The sequence below is a fragment of the Asparagus officinalis genome, chromosome 4 (assembly GCF_001876935.1).
Source record: "Asparagus officinalis chromosome 4, Aspof.V1, whole genome shotgun sequence".
In the NCBI taxonomy this organism is placed as follows: Eukaryota; Viridiplantae; Streptophyta; class Magnoliopsida; order Asparagales; family Asparagaceae; genus Asparagus; species Asparagus officinalis.
The window spans coordinates 67,296,672-67,318,924 of record NC_033797.1 but is presented as its reverse complement, the minus strand read 5'-3'; the positions used below and the strand labels follow the sequence as shown (position 1 = coordinate 67,318,924).

The 22,253-nt window shown below is 37.7% G+C and overlaps 2 protein-coding genes and 1 long non-coding RNA gene across 3 annotated transcripts; 1 reads left to right on the top strand and 2 right to left on the bottom strand.

The window, feature by feature from the left end:
* LOC109838852 lies at window positions 705-2,240 on the bottom strand. The gene has a single exon (XM_020407282.1). The coding sequence runs from the start codon at window positions 2,238-2,240 to the stop codon at window positions 705-707; it is 1,536 nt and encodes a 511-aa protein (XP_020262871.1).
* On the bottom strand, window positions 13,990-14,982 carry LOC109838851 (zinc finger MYM-type protein 1-like). Its single transcript, XM_020407281.1, has one exon. It carries the CDS (start codon window positions 14,980-14,982, stop codon window positions 13,990-13,992), a length of 993 nt encoding a protein of 330 aa, XP_020262870.1.
* LOC109836053 lies at window positions 21,611-22,022 on the top strand. The gene is made up of 3 exons (XR_002245804.1): window positions 21,611-21,642; window positions 21,719-21,835; window positions 21,954-22,022. It is a non-coding gene; the product is annotated as an uncharacterized LOC109836053 (long non-coding RNA).

The following is a 22,253-nucleotide window of genomic DNA, read 5'->3' as shown; positions in this document are numbered from 1 at the left end:
AAAGAGTTGCCTAAAATAAATGATACTGGAAGGGAGTGAATGTAAAATATTATTTAATCACATATTATGGAAGAGCTTTTATGAACAGTTGGTCGGATAGGGATTTGATTGTTAAATTAAAATTATTAATTTGATTAATAATTGGTTCTCGATATGAGACCTAATTGGTCTCACTAATATCATTAGAAAAGATATACATGTAATACAATTCTATTTCCATCCTTAATTGTTATGGATAAAATTTTTGAACAAATCTATTCTATCTTATGGATAAAGTTTTTGAACAAATCTATTCTATCTTTAATTGTTATTGATAGAGTTCGAAATAATTATGAATTGTTTAAAGTTAAAATCTCTAAGACTAGTGTAATCCTATAAATAGGGTTCATATGTTTTAAAGTTAAAATCTCTAAGACTAGTGTAATCCTATAAATAGGGTTCATATGTAGCCTTATGAGAGGATATAGATGAGATTGAAAATCTTATGAAGGGTTCATATGTAGCCTTATGAGAGGATATAGATGAGATTGAAAATCTTATGAAGATAATATGAAGAAATATATTTTTGAGAACCTATCTCTTAGTATTTTTTTTTGGTCAATGAAAAATATTTTATTCATCACCAAGTTTTGAAATGAGAGTGCTATAAAAACTACCAGAGGAAAAAAACTCTAGCAATCAAAATTAGAAAACTCACAAACTAATTACAATTTCCCTATTTTATCTCTCAAGTGTTCAGGAATATCTTCATTTAGAACTTTTAAGAGCAAAGAAATCTTCACTTCTCTGACCAGTTGATCAGGACTACGGGTTTTTTGCTGAAAAATCCTCATATTTCTTTCCTTCCATATCCAGTAGACAGTCCCAGACAATACCATTCTTTTTAGCTTCTTCATAAACCCAACACCCCTCAAATTATTGTTGTACCATCCTAAAACATGATCCCAACTACAAGACCTCCATGAAAGCTCTAACCATGCCATCAGTTTGTTCCAGACATAAGAAGAGTATCGGTAATAAAAAAACAAGTGATTTCTGGACTCTAGATGATTACCAATATCAGCACATAGAATACATTGATTAATGTCTAACATACCCATACTACACAACCAGTCTTTGGTCAGAAGCCTCGATAGGACTGCAAGCCATAAGATTGCTGAATGCTTGGGGTAATGTAAGCCTCCCCACACTATATTCACCCAGGGAGTAAAAACTATGAATTGAGAAATAGCATTGTAGACTAATGAAATTTTCATTCTACCATTATTGTGACAGTTAGCAATGATTCTAAAAAGATTGTTCACATTCCCAAATCTGCTTATTGCCATTTCCCTCACCTTTAGAACTTGTCTCCACATCCAAGAATCATTTCTCTTTGGTTGCACTTGCCAGATATCCTGATGCTTTAAGTAATGTCCATGTACCCATTTTATCGACAAGAGATCCTTTTTAGAGTGAATCATCCATATCATTTTGATAGCAGCAGCATAATTCCACATTTTAGCAGAGTATAGACCCAATCCTCCTAACTTTTTAGCGTTACAAACCTCTGCCCAGGAGACAAGGTGGATTTTGCTCCCACACAAGAAAGCAGAACATAACATATCAATTTTCTCCAGCACCTTAATTGGCAAAATATAATTACTTGTCCAATGTATTTGAATCCCCAATATAACAGTCTTAATTAGTTGGATTCTCCCAGCATAAGATAATTTTTTCCTGCATTGCCAGTTTTGAAGTTGGTCTGATATTTTTGAGATCAGAGATGAACAGTCCAGAAAAGAAAGCCTTTTTGAAACTAAGGGTGATCCTAAATATCTCATAGGCAAAGAACCCTCAGGGAAGTTTAAGTATGAACATATTTGTGCCTTTGTATTATCTTCAACCCCACTCAAGAGAACAGAGCTTTTGCAAGAGTTAGCCTCCAACCCAGAAACTCTACTGAATTCCTGTAGATAGTTTTTTATTTTAGCAATTGAATCCATGTCAGCTCTACAGAAGAGTAACAAATCATCAGCGAAAATCAAGTGTGTAATCCCCATCCTAACACATTTTGGATGATACTTGAACATATTTTTAGTACTGAGGGTTTTGAGTTTCCTGGATAGATATTCCATTCCAAGCACAAACAAATAAGGAGACAATGAATCTCCTTGCCTCAATCCTCTAGCTCCCTTAAAGTATCCATGTAACGAACCATTAATCGATAAAGAGAACTTAGCTGTAGAGATACATTCCATCACCCATGTGACCAAATTTTCAGGGAATCCCAAACTTGTCAACATATACTTGATAAAACTCTAGTTAATAGTGTCAAAAGCCTTTCTTAAATTAATGTTGAGGACAGCTCTTGGAGAGACTTTCTTTCTGCTATAATGCTTTAATAGCTCATGTGCTAGGAGAATATTGTTTGAAATAAGTCTACCCTTAACAAATGCACTTTGTGCATTATCAATCAGAAAACCAATCACATTCTGAATTCTGGTGGCAATGATTTTAGATATTATTTTGTACACACAGTTGCAACAAGAAATAGGTCTATAGTCAGATGGAGATCTGGGGTTGAGGACTTTAGGCACTAAAGTGATAGAGGTTGAGTTGAAGGTGCCAAGGAGCTTACCAGTGTAGAAGAATTCACCCACTGCTTTACACATATCATCTTTAATAATATCACAGGCAGCTTTGAAGAATGATGCACTGAAACCATCAGGACCAGGGCTTTTATCATCAGACATAGTAAAAACTGCTTGCTTAATTTCCTCCCTAGTGACAGGAGAGCCAAGAATTTCTCTTTGATTTGATGAGAGGACAAGGCCATTTGCTATAGTATCAAGATCAGGCTCAGAAGAAATACCAGAAAATCCCAATAGACTCTTGTAATAGTTAATAAGCTTAGTGATAATTGTATCCATATCAGATATTCTATTACCATCCTCAGTATACATGGACAATACCCTATTTTGATGTCTTCTAGCTTTCATAGTTGAGTGGAAGAAATGAGAGGATTTATCTCCATGTATAGCCCATTTGATGTTTGCTTTCTGTCTATAAAAGGATTCTTCACAATGCAACAGTAAGGAATATTTCTTTAAGCATTCTTTCTCCATAGAAATAAGATGAGAGTTTAATAGATCATTGGTCATCATGTTCTGAATATCAGACAACTCTTGCTTGGCTCTTAACACTTGCTCACTTATATTCATGAAGTGTCTTTTATTTAATTCTTTGAGTGCAGGCTTGAGCATCTTCAGCTTGGAAGATAGCTTGAACATATAATAACCTTGCACATCCTGTTCCCAAATAGATCTGACAATAGAGAGGAACTCAGGGTGCTTTGTCCACATATTGAAAAACTTGAATGACTTTTTCCCTTGGAAATCATCATCCCCAACTGAAATGAGAGCTGGAGAATGCTCTGAGCAAGCTGGCTGCAAAAAATCTGCTTGACTATAAGTATATTGTGAGATCCATAGATCATTGATCAACACTCTATCCAATCTACTCCATACTCTTGTATCAGCCTCTTATTTATTATTCCAAGTGTAAAAACACCCGGTAGTCTTAATGTGTACTAGTTGATTAGAGGAAATAAAATGCTGGAAGTCTTCAGTATCAGAATCTGATATTGGTGCACCCCCAACTTTTCATCACCACAGAGAATAGCATTGAAGTCACCCCCAATTAACCAAGGGCAATTAACTGATGGCTTGAAACTTTGAAGATCCTGCCATAGTGCTTTCCTTCCCTCTCTTTGGTTAAGAGCATAAACTACAGTCATCAAACAAGAAAATCTGCCATCTCTAGCATGGACTGAGCCTGTCATATATTGAACAGAACCTTTGACACACTGAAAAGAGATAATGTCACTATTCCAAAGAATCCAAATCCTCCTATTACCTGCTTCTTGAACATTAGAAGTCCATTCCCAATTTTTTGCAATTTTTTGAGCTATTTTATCCATTTTCTCTATAGAAAGCTTTGTTTCTAAAAGAGCTATAAAAGATAATTTGTACTCATGAATGAATTGCTTGACTATTAAATGCTTAGGGGACTTATTAAAGCCCCTAATATTCCAGATAGCAAAGTGCATTATTGCTTTCCACCCCTGTCAATATAACAGGGATCAAAATCAAGAATCTGTGAGTCCAGAGGGGAGAAATGAGATGCATGTGTTAAATTCCCAGAAGCTCTAGTTAATACTCTTCTTGCTACATTTGTCCTATTGACACTTGTAAACCCAGAAGCATTGACTGTTAGGGAAGAAAATTGATGAAATGTTGATAGTCCAGAACTCCCAAGTCTTATACTCTGAATATCAGACATCATGGCCTGTGCATGTTTCACAGGTACAGTAGAGTTGACATAAGTTTGTCTTTTATCAGGTGGTACTTGTTGTATACTTTTCCCAGCATCAATTCTCTTATTAGTCTCAGATACTATTTGTGCATGTTTCCCCCCAGATGCATCTATAGTCGGACAATCAAAACATGCACAGTTATAGAATTTTCTGGCAGTGCACCTTTTTCTTGTGCATGTTCATCAATTTTTTTTCATTCTATTGACTGGAACCCACATTTTCTTGACCTTTTGCCTTCTACAATTTTCAGTTTCATGGCCAATAATGTTGCAGTTTAAACACCACCTAGGCTTGAGTTCATAGATAACCCTTTGACTGTATTTTTTTCTCATCTGGCCCTTGAAACTCAACTAGGTCTGGCAGAGGATCCTTCAGGGGTAATTGCACCTCAATTAATACTCTAGCATAGCTCAGTCTCTGTCTAGTAGCAGTAAGCATATCAGTTGTTATAGGACGTCCAATTAAACTAGAGATTTTGCTAATTCCTGTAGTACTCCACAAATTGAGTTTCAGATTTGGGAGCTGAATCCACATTGGATAAGAACAGTCTTGGATATTCTCCATTTCAACTTCAATAGACCATGACTTTAGCATCAAAGGCCTAGAGCCAAAGAACCAAGGCCCAGCTTCCAACACCTCCCTCATCTGTTGTTCAGATTGAAAATCAAATAGAAAGACCCCTTGCTTGAGCAAAGAAATCATAGGAATTGATATTCTACCCCAAACTTTGCTTATATATGATTCCATAGATCTGAACTTTACATTCAGCCCTATAACGTGTCCAATTAAGGAATACTTCCAATAATCTTCACCCTCTCTCCATTCTTCAGCAGTGAAAGAAACAACAGCAGAGGGAGAGGCTGAAATAAAATTGAGAGCAAGTCATTTACCTGGTTTCCTATTATCTGCAAATAGACCCACAAAAGATTTCTTAGTCCCCTCTTTGTTAAGCTCTTCACCCTGAGCTGATTCCTTTATATTGCTTTTCCCCTCTCCTTCCAGATTGAGTTTTCCAGATCTATCCCCTTTTTCAAAAGAAGGGGAAGAAATCTCAAAATTCTCAGCCCTTATCCTCTCATTTGTAGATTGAGCAACAAAAGGGGTAACAATCTCAATTTCATCATCAATCATCCCCGTTGATTCATTTGATTCATTTAATTCATTAATCAACTCTTGTTCCATTTCATCAGCCCAAGAGGATGAATTAGGAGTCTCACCTAGCTGACGAGCAGGAACTAGACCAGATCTGAGCAGGCCTGGTTCAGAAATTAACCTTGTTTTAGTCAGGACCTCCTCCATTAGCATTTTCTTCTTAGCTCCCTTAGGTCCAGTGCTTTCCATATCCATTAATGCTATGGAAGAAGCTCGTAACTCCTTTACTGTTTCATTGCTTTCCTTAGCTTCATTTGTCTCCATTGATCCCTCAGATCCCTCAGCAGCACCCACAGAGGATGAAGAAGGATAGACAAAGATCGAATCCCTTAATGTAGCATCGACGATCCTCTTGTTTCCATTCTTCTTCTTCTTCATACAAGATCCAGGTAGTGGCGCACAATAGCGGGAGAAAAATCGCCCGCTAAAATGCACCTAACTAACTGCCCCTTCAAGAAGAAGGAAATTTTAGTTTACCTATCTCTTAGTATTGCTCATCTACGGTGACCGGTGGATTTCAATTGAAGGCTTTTTCTCTTGAGGAAGCTATTTCGGATTGATCTCGGGACAAATTATTATAGAAACTCGGAAAGCGTTTCAGGTATTCTTCTAGTTTTTAATCAATTTTGATTAATAGTCATGATATGTTTTTTCCGCTGCGTTGTATGTCATGATTCTAACAGATGGTATCAGAGCGGGTTTAGAATCTAATTTGTAATAATTTAATCGGATTAAATTATCTTATTTTGATCTATTTTCAAATTATTTAATTGGATTAAATTAAAAAAATTGATTGGAAATTTTGGGTACCGTTCATCTGCCTAGAATACTGTTCATAGCCGGCGCCACTGTTCAACTGTCGGGAACAATGTTCATCGGTCGGGGCGCTGTTCATCTACCGCGGTTACTGTTCATCGGGTTACTATTCATCTCAGTTTAATTTGTTAAACTGAAATTAATTAGATTAAATTAAATTCATCGGGTTACTATTCATCTCAGTTTAATTTGTTAAACTGAAATTAATTAGATTAAATTAAAAGTTTAATTAGATCAAAATATGGTGTTGTTGTTCAAGGGTTATGATTATTTGATTGGATTAAATTAAATTTTGATTAAGATCAAAATTAGTGGTCGACACTGTTCATCGGTGAATACTGTCCACGGGTTACTGTTCATCCGAGAATTTTTTTTTTTTTGATAAAGATCAATTGAAGTTTTTTGATATGATCATGATTATGGTTCTTTGATTAGATCAAGTATTTTGGTTATTTAATTTGATTAGATGTGATCTAATTGGGTTCTTTATTAAAAAAAAACCTTTGCCATCCCCGACGGTGGCCGGCCACCCGCCGGACAACCCGCCACCGGCCATGGGTGGCGGCGGCGGCCCCGAACCGCCATTCTTCAGTTGTTGAGGCTGTTTGCCTCTCCTATTCTTCAGATCCGTGTTGTAGCGGACCCCGTCCGTGGACTCTATTGCTTTGGCGAATTGCCGCGCAAGGCGTTGACGTCGCCTCTGGCGGGCTCTCTTCGAGAGAGTCACAGGCGGCCCCAAACCCTAGCAAAAACCCTAGACCTAAAAACCTCCTTCATGGGTTGAAGGAGAAGTTTAATGGGTTTACAACTCTTAATAGGTTTACAAATCTATTCTATCTTCAATTGTTATGGATAGAGTTCTAAATAATTATGAATTGTTTAAAGTTAAAATCTCTAAGACTAGTATAATCCTATAAATAGGGTTCATATGTAGTGTTTAAAGTTAAAATCTCTAAGACTAGTATAATCCTATAAATAGGGTTCATATGTAGCCTTATGAGAGGATATAGATGAGATTGAAAATCTTATGAAGATAATATGAAGAAATAGATTTTTGAGAACCTATCTCTTAGTATTGCTCCTCTACGGTGACAGGTGAATTTCAATTGGAGGCTTTTTCTCTTGAGGAAGCTATTTCGGATTGATCTCGGAACAGATTATTATAGAAACTCGGAAAGCGTTTCAGGTATTCTTCTAGTTTTTAATCAATTTTGATTAACAGTCATGATATGTTTTTTCCGCTGCGTTGTATGTCATGATTCCAACAAATTATGCCTTAATATGCTTTTTTACTGCTTGATTATTTGGCTGAGTATTTGGAAAGCGCCATGAGGAGCGGAGAGAAAAGGCCGGAGGTAGGTTAATTAGTAGGTAATAGTTTTGCGCCTTTCAGTCTTTTGTCTCTGGATTGTGGTTGAGATGTTGCGTCCATTTTGGCCGTTTATGAGGTTGATGTTATTTTTGTTTGTTCGGATTGAAGAGGAGAAGGAAGTGACATTAATTAGAAGCAAAAGGTTGAAGTTTCTGGATCGAGAAGGAAAATAAAAACAAATGTGTAGGTCGTTGGCTCGGATAGTGCTTAATTTGGACAACAGAAATACAATCAAGATCGGTATAGCGCGTACCCAGCCCCTAGTTTCAAACTAACCACCGGACCTCGTCACCATTTGAACTCCCAACGCAAGCGTCCTTATTAAAGTGGGACAAATTTTCAAAACCATTCACTTTTAAAATTTATTTTTAAAAAACGACCCATTTCAACCTTAATTTCAAAAAACGACCCATTTCAACTTTAATTTCAAAAACCGACCCAATTGGTTAAAACTGGATCGGTTTTTGAAAAAAAAAAAAGATTCCCAAACTTCAAGGGAGTTCAACTCCCGTGAAGTCACGGGAGTTCAACTCCCGTGAAGTTTGGAAATTTTTTTTTTAAAAACCGACCCAGTTTCATCCAACTAGGCCGGTTTTTAAAATTAAGGTTGAAATGAGATGTTTTTTGAAAATAAATTTCAAAAACGGATGATTTTGAAAAATCCTCCTATTAAAGTGGCATAATCATGTCATCACGTCAGCAAAAATATAATGGAATATTGTAAAAAAGGACCCGGGGTTGACGACAGAGGTATGGAGTTCCCGGCGATTGCTTTTGAGGAGTCAAATAATATTTAACCGATACTTACAGGGAGCTCAACTGACCTTTTTGTTCAAGTAGCACCTGTTTTCTGAAACAACTAACGCACTGACAAACCTCTTTTACAGTCTACACATTTGGTGAATCCAGGACGGCAAAGCGTCAGCAGTGCTTTTTGTATGATTCTACGTTTTCGGGAAACGTTACCGGACAAGCTACTCGTCAAAGCACTGGAGAAAACAGAACCATGGAGATCTTATCCTTCTACCCCCTGCTCCAATCCAAGATTAAAGATAAGCCCTCTGCTGTCCGCTCCATTGATTGAGCTTTTGCAGAGAACCCAAACGGTTCAGAAGACAACAGCTACCAAACCACGCAGCTGAAACCGTGGTTTTTGATTCGTCACATGCTCGCTTGTTCCCGATACAGCTGAACTTTGTTCCTCGATTTGTCTTTTGATGACAGAGGTTAATACCGTCCAAAGACGTGGGTTTATTCCCCTCCTGTTGTCTTTCATTACCTTTGAGAAGAGAGGAGGTTTTTTCACCGCGGTGCGATAACCTTAAATCTTCTGGTTACATTCTATATGCTTTTCTGTCTCAGGAAAGCACAGATACAAATTCTTCGCGGATTCTACAGGTAAACGAACTTTCTACCGGCGTATCAAATACTCTTCAAGAACGGAACTAATTCATAAAACTGACATTGTACTCGCTCCACACTCAAAGCCCCCAAAAGAACATAGGCATCTGTGAGGGCCGTGTCAAATATTCATCCGATACGGACACAGCTCCCTCAAAGAGAAAAAGCGCGTCATCGCAAACGATCTCGCTTCTTCGTGATTTTTCCGATAGCACAGCAGTGATCGTGATCGGATCAGAGGGAGCCCCTCGCCCTACTCACATCGACAATAAATTCAGCGATACGATCGAACGGACGAGACTCCGCGCCCGCGTTAGCTCTTCAATGTTGGATAGGGAATTCTCACAACAGCTCACGCCATCAATTAATTCCCCAACAAAAAAAAAAAAAAAAAATCACGTACGCACACCGAAAAAAAAAAACTTTCGACAGGTAACACTAATTTCAGTAAGAACAAATATAAATTCCCATATAAAACGTGGTACTAAATTTGCCTCGACAACCATCCACCGTGTTTCAAATCAAAACAAAACATAGTTATGGACAGGAAGAACAAATCGCCGCATTTTACAGACTCAACCCCCCTTCCGCTCAACAAATCCGGACGATCCCCCACCTCGATCATCAACAATCCCCTCAAAAAAACAAAATAATAAAATAAAAAAGCAATATTTAATCAGAGCACGTACCGCTGCTCATCCGCCTGGTCCAGTTCGTATCTCGGCTTCCCCGATTCGCTCTGCGATCGAACCAAATCGTACCAAACATCAGCACACAAATCAAATCTATCACACAACAACACCAAACAGCTCAGCGCATCGGATCCGGACCCCGAGACGAGTTGGCAATGCGAGCGCCTTCCGGGGGCCGCCGCGCGCCGCCGGGACGCAGTCGGGGCGACTCGAAGAGCGACAGCGAGAACTGCTTGTAAATGACGGCCGACGTCGAAGTAGATGAGGCCGGAGCTGGGACGTCGACGCGGATCTCGTGACGGGGAACAGAGGAAGAGCCTCGGGCGGAGACGCGCGGAGGAGCGATCTGGCCGTAGCTGATGGTGCCGGAGAGGAGGAGTTGTAGTGGATCTTGGTCTCGAACGTGGCGGTGCAGGGCTCGTCGATGGCGAGGCTGAACTGCGGCAGTGTCGATGCTGAAGTCCCTGATGTTCCTCGGGAGGAGGCCGACGGGGAGGCGTGGGATCGGAGGACGTCGCACGCGGCGTTCGTGCGGTGCTCGTTGGCGAGGGCGAGAATGCGAGGAGAGCAGCGTGAGAACGGCGCAGGATGGCGGTGGACATTTTTTTTTTTTCTTTTTTTTGCTTTTCTCCCCCACCCTTTTTCGGAAGTGGAAATTTTCGAGAGATATTGTTATTATTATTATTATTATTATTATTATTTAATATGGGCGAGGGAGGGGGCCCTGGTGCCAGCGAGCGCACAGAAGCAATAATTGGAGGGTTGATGATGGGGATGAGGGCTGGTCGCGTGGGGTCCAGTCGGAGCTTCTTGATTTTGCCCAATAGTATTCGCTCTTGCCCATTTTTATTCCGTTTTAGGCTTTATTATTATTATTATTATTATTATTATTTAACCTCGGTTGTTCCCCTCGTGTTTTCTCTATTTACCCCCTTACATCTTTAGTATTTTCTCTCACGTTTGTTGAGCTCTTCTACTCACTTTACTTAATAATTTTAGTTTTCTAAATAAATTTTAAATTGTTCTGATTTCTCTCGCCTCGAGCTTCTCTACTTATTTCACTTAAAAATTTTAGTTTTAAAGTGTTACAATCTTAATGAAAATTACTGAAATCTTAATGCTTAAAACGCGACAATGTAAATATCAAAAGCTGGGGAATAAACCTGCAAATATAGAGGACTTGAGGGGAATACATGCACAAACCCCAAAAGCCGTGGTGTATATCAGTATATGGGTGATATTTTTTAGATGAGTAGGAACGGTAGAAGAATTCAATGGAGGAGTAACTTGTCAGCGACTTACACGTGGAGTACAGGGTATTTTCATGGGGAGAACACGTGGGCTGTTGGCTGAACCGAGAACGATGCTCGGAGGATGAGTTGGTTGTTTGACGAAGCGCGGCCGTACTATATACCGCTTGTTTTCTGAGGAATGCGTAGTAAGAGTGCTGAGCGCACACAGTTCAAGGCATGGATATAATACTTATTGGGTAGGGTTATAATAAATCTAGGTGTTTACACCTACTTATAAAATTACATGTTTGAGTGTAAATATTAACGATTAACATCGTTTATTGTGATTTATGTGTTAAAACTTTACAAAGACCAAAAACTATATAGATAAGATTTTTCTAGTTTGTACATCTAATGACCTAGAACTGAATGGTTTGTAACGGTCTAAAATTGCTCATTATTTTGAGTTGCTTGAATTATAGGATAAAACTTCTCAAACCACATGATTTTTTATCCATGCTCATTTGTGACATGTAGATCACAATGAATGGTATTGATCGTTAATATCGATGGTCAAACATGTATTCTTAAAGATAGGTGTAACTAACCTAGTTATACCTTAGGTGTATTATAGCCCTACCCATACTTATTATACACTAGTAGAAAAACGAGTAACCTAGACGGAACAAACTAGACGGAATTATTTTCCGTCTAGTTTGAGTCAAACTAGACGGAACTAATTCCGTCTAGTTTGTTCCGTCTAGGTTGAATCAAACTAGACGGAAATTTCCGTCTAGTTTGTCAATCTAGACGGAAAGGTCAACCTAGACGGAAATTCCGTCTAGGTTGCCTCAACCTAGACGGAAATTCCGTCTAGGTTGACTAATCAACCTAGACGGAAATTCCGTCTAGGTTGCCTAGGGCAATTTAATGCCCTAGTCAGCCCCCCCCCCCAAATCTCTCTCTTTCTCTTACTCTCCTCCCCCCCACTTCCCCCCTCCCGACCCCCCTCCCGACCCCCCTCCCGACCCCCCCGACGGCCCCCCGCCCCCTCGGGCACGCTCCGCACCTCTACCCTCATTCGACCACCCCTCCTTCCCCCTCCCACTCCCCCCTTCCGGACCAACCCCCTCCCCCCTCTCCTCGACAGCCATCCACGCTTCTCGCCGCCCCTCCTCCCCTCTCGCAGCCTCACTCCCCCTTCCTCCCCCCGTCGCAGACCCCCGTTCCGTCCCTCCGCTCCCAGGGCCGCCCGTCCTGAGAATGTCGCGGCGGCCCAGGCAAAAACAGTTGAACAAAAATCCTAAAGGGCCCTCCCTATAATTCAAAGATTTTTTTTTAATAAAGCTGTTGGGCACCCAAAGTAACTTTAGGGTTGCCTACATACAAGAGATGTTAATAACCTAACACTCAAGGCTCAAACACACTGTTAGTTCTCCTAAAGCTACCCACCCTGCGCCAAAGCGCCTACAAATCACACCTATACGACTCTCATTCCGCAAAAACAAGATCGCATGAACCAATAGAAGTAATCACTTTAATGAAGCCTCTTCTTGCATTTTTAGATGGCAAAATCATTATTAAAACTTGTTAATCAACGTTTCTCAGCCTATATTTTCTCAATTGAACAATAAAAGCTAAAGCCATTCAATCTTTCTTGTGACATAGTTTGATCGAAGATAAAGATTGCCTCAATTTTAAACTTTGAAAGCTTCTTTCTGCAGAGGCAACAAGTAAACAGGTATGGTCAACAATATTCTGTACGGCAATCCAAGCATTTGGAAAGTACGCATCCAATTTCTTCAAATAATCAGCACGTCAATTGCTTTTGTTTCTTTTGGTAAGTATTCTCTCAAAGTTTCAACTCTAAAAAATAAATCTTCGCCATCAATATCCAAAATAACTGTCATGCTTTAAAGATTCTTCAAGTTTCACACAATAAAGCTTTCAAACTAGCATCATCAACAATGCTGAAGTTTCGTTCAAATCAAATAAAACCAAAGACTTCTTCATAATGCCGAAAATTGTTCAAAACCTAACTCTTAGAGAAGAAATAGGCTTGATCCACTATATATAGAAAGTATTTAACTCTAAATGATTCTTAGGAGATAATATTGTACTCTTCGGTAGCACTTTTCCAAAAGTTGTCTCTATCTGCGAAATGTACGCCTTTCACGAAACATATAAGTCTTCAATTTCCATTGCAGATGCATACCATTTTTAGGCTTCAGTAATGGCCTCCTTAATCCATGTTTCTGTACTTTTCAAAAATAATATAAGTCCCATTCAATGATCTATAGGCAATATCAATTGCCATGTCTTCCTTTTGCAAAATTTGCCTAAACAGCAATTAACCAGCAAATAATTAAATTGGGCCAAACAATCATTAACCCAATAAGAACGTCAAATTCTCCATTTCATTGTTGCAAGGACTCAGCTTACCTTTATTTTTGGACTCTCAATCGATACTTGCCAAATGAATATAAGCATCTTCTTATTTCTGTAGCTTGAAAATCTTACTGCTCTTAACTTTACTGTACTTTCCCACGTTGTTTGTGCACAATGGCTTAAGTGCTGAGACCAGAAACATGTTCTTTGAATACCCCACCGCTTTAGTAGAATGATGAAAACAAAGTATATTAGAACGTTGTATCAAGCTCCAAAACAAAGCAGTATAGCTTTCGGACAAGAGCTTTGCCCCTATATCGCCAAAGTGCGATGTTTAAGACTAGTGCCAACGCACATGGAGTATAGAATGCCTCTAAGCGATTTACTTCGCGAGAGTCTTTTCTCGCACACCTTTATGATTTTTCCTTCTATATTAGATCCCATTGTCATTCACCCTTGTCCTCTTACATTAGAAAATGTCAAGTTTCCAGAATCTTAATACATCTTCAAGTTGCTAAAAGTCCTAGTCCTGAACGTAATCATACGACCTAAGAAATTCTAGAAGAAGCTCTTCTACCTTTACGACAATTCTGAAACATGCCACACACTACTATATATAAGAGTCATTTGTTCTTCATGGCTTATATCTGGAGTACAATCTAGTATAACAGCAAAATATTTTGCTTCTTTAATTATTTTGATCATTGTATGTTTAATCTCTCCCGCTAACATTCCTATCAGTTCATTTTGAATTTTATGACTGAGATAATGCTTATGAGATTCACCACTTTGATAACGTCGAATATGCTCTTTCATTACCGGATCAAATTCGGCAATCATTTGAATATGCTCTTTCATTACCGAATCAAATTCGGCAATCATTTCAATTAAACTTAAAAAATTTCCATTGTTCTCTTGATAAATCTTCTCATTATCCCCGCGAAATGCTAAACCATTTTTAGCAAGTGTTTTTACAACAGCAACTATTCTTAATAATACTTGTCTCCAATGTTCTCTCTCTTTGTTTAATATTTCTTGCACACTTTTATCAATTGTTTCAATACTACGCAATCTCATTTCCAATTCAATCCAACTTCTCATGCAACTTATGTGCTCACTACTCCCTTCATGACTTTGAAGTCTATGACTAAGATTCTTCCAATTTTTAAATCCTTCATTAACCAAAGAACCCTTTTGATTCTTGTTTCCATCTTTTCTAAATAATTTGCAACAAAAGCAAAATACCACATTCAAAGAAGTTGAATATATTAGCCATCTCCTATCATGTTTCTCTCCATTTAACCATTGTCGAGTGTAATGAGCGGAAGAAAAATGTCTGCCTTCAATATCTTTAGGAAAATCAATAACAACTCTTTTGGGTCCTCTTTCTACTAAAAGATCTCTTAATTTTTGATCAATATTGCCCCAATTTGCTGGATCGTCAACATTCATGTTTTTATTGACACTCTCAATCCTAAGTTGAGTAGGTTCCTCAATGTTTCTATCATCTTCTGCAGGTTCTTCAATAACTCTCAATCCTAAGTTGAGTAGGTTCCTCAATGTTTCTATCATCTTCTGCAGGTTCTTCAATATTCATATTGTGTTCAGTAGGTTCTTCAATATTCATATCATTTTTCTGTTCTTCATTTTGATTTTCTTCACTATTATGTTCTTCGTTATCATGCTCTGTATGTCTACTACTAAAAAACTTATCCAACGCTCCTGCTTGAGACTTTTCCAATTTTTCCAATTTTTGTTTCTTTTTTCTTTTTTCATGTCCAGAACTATACTTTCTAGGAAGCATGATGAACGCTGAAAAATATGATCAATCAATAATGCAAATTTTAGATCAATAAAAAATTATATACAAATACTAAAATACATAAGATCAACAAATATTATAATTTATAAAGTTATAAAATTACCTTGAAATTTGAATAGTTTAACTTCAAACAAATTTCAGATCAACACGCCCGAATCCTAAAAGATGCACTTTTATCTCTTCTTCCTATTCAATAGACAACAACAAAGTTTGGACTTAAAGAATTTTTTGGGACACGATGCAATCATTTGAAGTATGGATCACTAGCTACTGATTTTCATTGTTCATGTACCGCACTTTGATTATATAGCCTGTATGCATATTATGGTTTCTTGTTTCAATTGATTAATCACTAATCAGCAAATATACTAAGTATAGTCTGATTCATAATTTCATATATGTTATACACAGATTCATACTTTGTTTATACAACTAATTCATGTATGTATGTTAATAATATGCACATATTCTTGCTGTATAGAATCAATAACAAAGCAAAAATATTATTAAATCATGAAGTGATGAAACAATTATTAAACAAAGATATCATGCTGTTGCCATTATTCTGCGGAGCTGTGGTTCTGCGGGAAATAAACAGTAAACTATGTTTAACCATGTAAAAGGCAGTGTATAGAATTATAGAAATATTCAATTATTCAAATATACTTATATAGTTATATACCTTGTAAGTTGTAACCTTGACGGAGTCGCCGACCAGAGGAGGCGCTGGCGGCGAGGCACCGAGGTCGCGACGTCGCGTTTGCCTTGCTGGTGGGAGGGGTGGAGCCGTGGAGGGAGTCGCCGGAGGCGGCGTCGTGGAGTTCGACGGCGGAGGAGCGGAAGGCAGACGGTCCGGACGGAGTCGGGAAGAAGAAACGTCACTTCAGAGAGAATCAGAGAAGAAGAAGAGAGGTCGGCGATCAGACGGCCACTTCGGAAATCGGAGAGACCAAGGGTTTTTCGTTTTTGTATTTATAGCCTCTAACACTTTTGCATAAAAATCCTCTTACTTTTCCAATTTCCATATATATATATATATATAATTACATGGGGGCCCCTGTTTTTTGGGGGCCCTAGGCGCAGGCCTCTCCCGCCTGCCCCTGGGGCCGGCCCTGCTCCCATGTTCAAATTTGCAAAACAGAACGTGGAAGGAAAAATAGAAGAGAGAAATCTAATATGATAGAATAAGGCCAAATAAGATTTTGTTAAAGATCAAGTAAACGAGTTCAATTCTGAAAACCCTAACTTAACTACATGTTAATTCATTTGAACAACACCAGTAATCATATTTTGTTTAAACACTTATAAACCCTAACTCATTTAAGTTTCATTCGTGCTATAAGTATGTGTGATTATTTAAGTTTGTGATGTAAAAATATGTGAAATAATTTTTTTTTAAAAAAGAGAGTGATATATAACACATTATAAATTTTTATAATGTGTTATAATCCAATTTAGGTGAATAAAAAAATAATGTTATCCCTAGACTTCCGTCTAATAATTACATCCAATTATTTGGACTTATAATATATGATATACGACTCAGATTTGGGTAGGAGACGAAATTTTCTCTCAAAAATGAGCGTTTATTTTATATTATAGGAATAAAAAATTGGTACTGAAATTTGTAATTATTGGATCTGTCCTTCTCGGACGGGTTAGGAATATAGTAGTGCATACATCCAACTTTGTATACTTTGTATATTTTCATTCTTAAAAGTTTTGGCAGCACCTATTTGTTGTTCTCCGTGTACAATAAGCGTATGTTGTTCTGCGTTTTGGGTTATTACTGATATGCATAATAACATCCGCACAGTGTATAGGGAGAACAACGGGTAGGTGCTACCGAAATTTTCAAGAAATGAAATTATACAAAGTATATGAAGTTGGATGTAAGTACTACTATATTCTTAATGGATAAAAGCCTTCCTATGACAGCCGCAAGATTAGTGTAATTAGTTTTTACGTATGTTTTATATATATGTTATGTAGATAAATATTCATATTGTTAAATGATATATGAACGTATGTTTGATGTGTGTTGAATGTATAAGAGTAATGGATGTATTAGTAGTTGTGAGACTAATCGTATTTAATATTTATATATAATTTACAGATGAGGATAATTCCTGACAAGTCATGGATAGATATCCCTAGGTATCGTAGATTTCACGACACACGATACAAGGAGGGATGTGAAGCCTTCATGCGTTATGCGGAAATGAATCCGAGAAATTTAAGAAGCGGTGCTATGTACTGTCCTTGTTGTAGGTGTAGGAATTTGAAGCTGCTGAATAGAAATGATATAAGGATTCACCTAATAAAATCAGGTTTTGATGAGAAATATAAATACTGGAACTGGCATGGGGAGGGTATCACTGAAGATGAGGATCCAAATATGCATGTTGGTACGTCTGATGGCCAACGAATAGATAACACAGAAACATTGTTGAATGATATTTTTCCTCGACCTACAGAATATGATGTTGATGATAATGTCGAGGATGATATTGGAGACAAAAGTGAAGATGATAACGAAGTTGAGGCTAAAGAGGTAGGAGGTGTCGCAAGTGTCGAAAATATTAATGATATGCATTCATCCGCAGAAATAAAGCGAATAATGGAGCTACTAGAAGATAGTGAAAAGGACTTATATGAGGGATGTACCGAGTACTCTAGATTTTCATTTATGCTGAAACTCCTTCATATTAAGACACTTAGCGGTATGTCAGATAATTATTTTGAAATGCTTCTTGATTTGCTTCGAACTGTAATACCTGGAGGAGTGAATAGCATACCCCAAACAACTTATCAAGCTGAGAAGATTGTCTCTGCTCTGGGTCTTGATTATAATAAGATTGATGCATGTCCGAATGATTGTATTTTGTACCACAAAGCCAATAAAGACCTTCAAGAGTGTCCGACATGTGGAGTTTCTAGGTGGAAACAGCGCACAAATTCTTCAACAAGGATTACAACGGAGACAGGGATAACACAGAAGAAAATTCCAGTCAAAGTGCTTCGACATTTTCCATTGGCTCCTAGATTGCGAAGATTATACATGAACAAGGAAACGGCAAAGAATATGAGGTGGCATAAGGATGATCGAGTAGACGATGGTAAATTGAGACATCCTGCTGATGCTTTAGCTTGGAAGCATGTTGATAAAATTTATCCTCGTTTTGCCGAAGATTGCAGAAATGTAAGACTGGGTCTATCAAGCGACGGATTCAATCCATTTGGGGTAATGAGCTCTGGCTGGTCTACGTGGCCAGTTGTATTAATGTCATATAATTTACCTCCATTGCTTTGTATGAAACAGCCGTTTATGATACTTTCATTACTGATACCCGGTAAGTATGCTCCGGGAAATGATATTGATGTCTACTTAGAGCCTCTAATTGATAAGCTAAAACAATTATGGTTTGAGGGTATTTTAGCATATGATGCCCATTTAAAAGAGTCGTTTAGATTACGTGCTATTCTACTATAGACGATTAATGATTTTCCAGCTTATGCTAATCTGTCAGGGTACTCTACGAATGGCAAGTGTGCTTGTCCTGTATGTGGTCCAGAATTTGAAGCTATTCAATTACCACATAGCCGAAAGAGTTGTTATTGGTTTAATCGAAGGTGGTTGCCCTTGAGTCATAAGTACAGAAAATTATCAGCTAAGTTTGATGGCACAGTATATTTATTAATTGTATACGCGTTTTTCAAATTACCGTGCTAATAATTAACTTTTATGATTATAAGATACTTGGGCTGCATGAAAAACAATGTTCGCAATCGAGCTCGTCCCGAGGGCTCGATAGCTGAAGGATACGTGGCTAACGAATGCTTTGTGTTTGCATCACGTTACATGCGTAAGAAGAAAATCACATCTCAAGCACCTCAAAAGGAGAGGAAGCGTGAAAAATACCTGAGATCTCTCTTAGATCAAATTCATGCATATGTGTTGGAAAACCTTGATATGTTCGAAGACTATCGAAGGTAACAAATAAAATCTGTAATATAGATGATAAATATTTATTTTACATATAGTTTATCAATACAAACTTATATATTGTTTATATAGGCGACATCTGGAGAAGCGTAAGAATGAAACAACCGGTAGGAATGCAGCGCACAATATTCAGAAAAGACATAAGAAAGAATTTTCTGATTGGTTAAGATTTGATGTAAGTGTTTTACAATTAATTATTGAACATTCATAATATAACATCGCCTAAATATTCTCAAATTGTTTGTCTTAGGTTGAAAAATCACTTCTTGACGATACTACATTACCAGATGAAATTATTATTCATGCACAACGTCCTTATCACGAAGTGAGACGTTATAATGAGCATTTGGTGAATGGATATAAATTTCGAACGTTAGAGACCGATGATAGGAGGGTAACTCAGAACAGTGGGGTCATGGGCTTGTTTGCTCAAGAATGTTTTTCAAGTATAAGAGATCAGAATCTAATTCTAGCTGACATATTATATTATGGCCAATTAGAAGATATCGTTGAGGTAATTTACGGGTTTGGTAAACCAAAACAATGTACTTACACGATGTTCAAGGTTCGATGGTGTCCTGCAAAAAAGCAAAAGTATCATTATGGATTTACACTGGTCAATCTTCACCGAGAAGTATATACGGATGAGAAATTCATTTTCGCAGAACAAGCTGATCAGTGCTTCTATGTGAAAGATCCAAATGTCATGTCTGATTAGGTGGTTTTGTACAAGGAGCAAAGATCTGTTGTTCTTCCTAATAACAATGAAAAAAAATATTGAAGAAAGTGAAGATAATTATGCTGAACCAATTGGTTCATCTGATGATGTTTGGCAAGAATTCTCTTATGCACAGAATGTGGCGCTGGATGTAGGTATGAACTATATATGTTACACCACATTATCGACTTTTTTCTTATCATAATAAAAACAATAATGCATTTCATAACAACATATCTCATGAGCATGTATATATTTTTTCTTTAACGATTGTCTTTATTATATTTGCACAACATATCTCATGAGCATGTATATATTTTTTCTTAACAATTGTCTTTATTATATTTGCAGATGAGGAGTATTAGGAGGCTCTTTGACCAGTCGGCTGATCGATCACGGAGTATCACGCCAGGTAGTGGTGCTGATGATTCACTACCTTCTCCAGATGCAGGTATAAAAATTAATTAATAATTTAATATATTTTATAAATTTTTAGTTATCTAGCTCATAGTGTTCATTTGTTGCAGATGCGGGATATTCATCACCCGGCGGTTCTGATGCAGCACCAGAACAATCCCCCGACACAGGTATTAAATATTTAATAATTGATAATGGTCAATTAAAATTTAATATTATTGATTCTTCTTTCTTATGTAGGTGCTACTTGGACCCCGACATATCCATCATATACATTCCATACTGACTTGCGGCCAAAGACCCAGGACTTTCTCAGTTTACCTTTACCTCCGGACTCTCATAAGTCCAAGGCTGATTCAAGGAAGTACCACCCACGTGCTGCGAGAAGGTATCAGGAAATGCTTCCTATGTTGGAGACTAGGAAAGCTGTTGCACTCGCAGCAAAAGAAAGAGAGATAGCGAATGGTAAATTATATAAATACTTTTAATTTTCACATTTGTATATTATATGATATATTATCATGTTGTCATTATTGTAGGTGCTAAGAAGGATCGCATAGAGGGACGACGTGGCGGAGGTAAGCCTGATTCTAAACAACCGCCAAGAGGAATGAGGGGCATTATTAGGTGGAATAGTTCTAATTTGCCCGTTGGTCCTTGGTCGACCCGATTGAATGCATATATTGGGGTTCTCGTGCGTAGAGCGACCATTATCAACCCTTATTTTCATTTTCGAGAATTACCATGGACCGCATGCGAGGCGATATGGACTGCGCTTATGGTAAGTGCATATTGTTTTAGATTTTCATTTATTAATAATTAGTAATTGATATTAAATTATCCTTACTAAATGTGTATGTAAATCTACAGGACTGCTTCTGCCTTGAGGACTTTGAGGGGGCTTGGAATTATGTGTTTAATGTCAAGGTTGAAGCAGTCCTCAAACAATGGAGGCATGAGATCAAACATGAAACCTATGACAGGTATGAGGAGGACTGGCAGAGGTTTTTAAACCTCGATGACCGAGTTGACGAGATTTATTTCACGGCTCTCCTCATGTATTCATGTATTGGGACAGCGATGCCGCCAAGGTTAGTTTCATGAAATTTAGTTTATAATTTTAAGATATTATTTCATTTTATATTTACAGAATTTTTTTTAAAGAATAAATCCACGAAGGGGTCAGAAAATAGAAGAAAGAAGCTGCATGACCATCACTTGGGCTCACACTCCTACACCAATCTGGAGGATGTTTATTGTCAAGATACGGTATATGTCATTTAAAGATTTAAAAGATCTTAATGTTTAGTATGATTATGAATTCTCATAATTTATAATATGACAGGGGAAATCATTAATGCCGATACACTTGAGGGCCAGAGCGGCATATGGTACTTTTCGTGAACAATATAGGGGTGATGAGAGGAATCGGGATAAGATCACGGCAAATCTCGAGTTAGTGGTGAGACTTATACATATCTTTAGTAGTATTATTAATTCTATTTTGTTAACATTACGAGGAAACGAGAACACAAATAATATGGTCATTATCTTGAATTAACTATAAATATGTGATTTAGGAGGGATTTGAGACTGCATCCAAGGAGGCTGCATCTGTGTACATGTCGCAGGAGGAGGAACAAACCGAGCCGGACCCTCACATGCTTTCTGCAAATGAGAACATCAATCTCACACAGAACTTGATGGGTCATAATAGGTAAGGATGGTGAAAAATCGAATCAATTTGAATACTACATACTATTTATATTTGTTTACCATTATTGAATTTGAGAGCAAAGTTTAATATTTATTTCTCCCTAATAATAGGAGAGGAAGATATCCTCTACATGGTGTCGGAGCTTCACCTGGTATAAGCATCA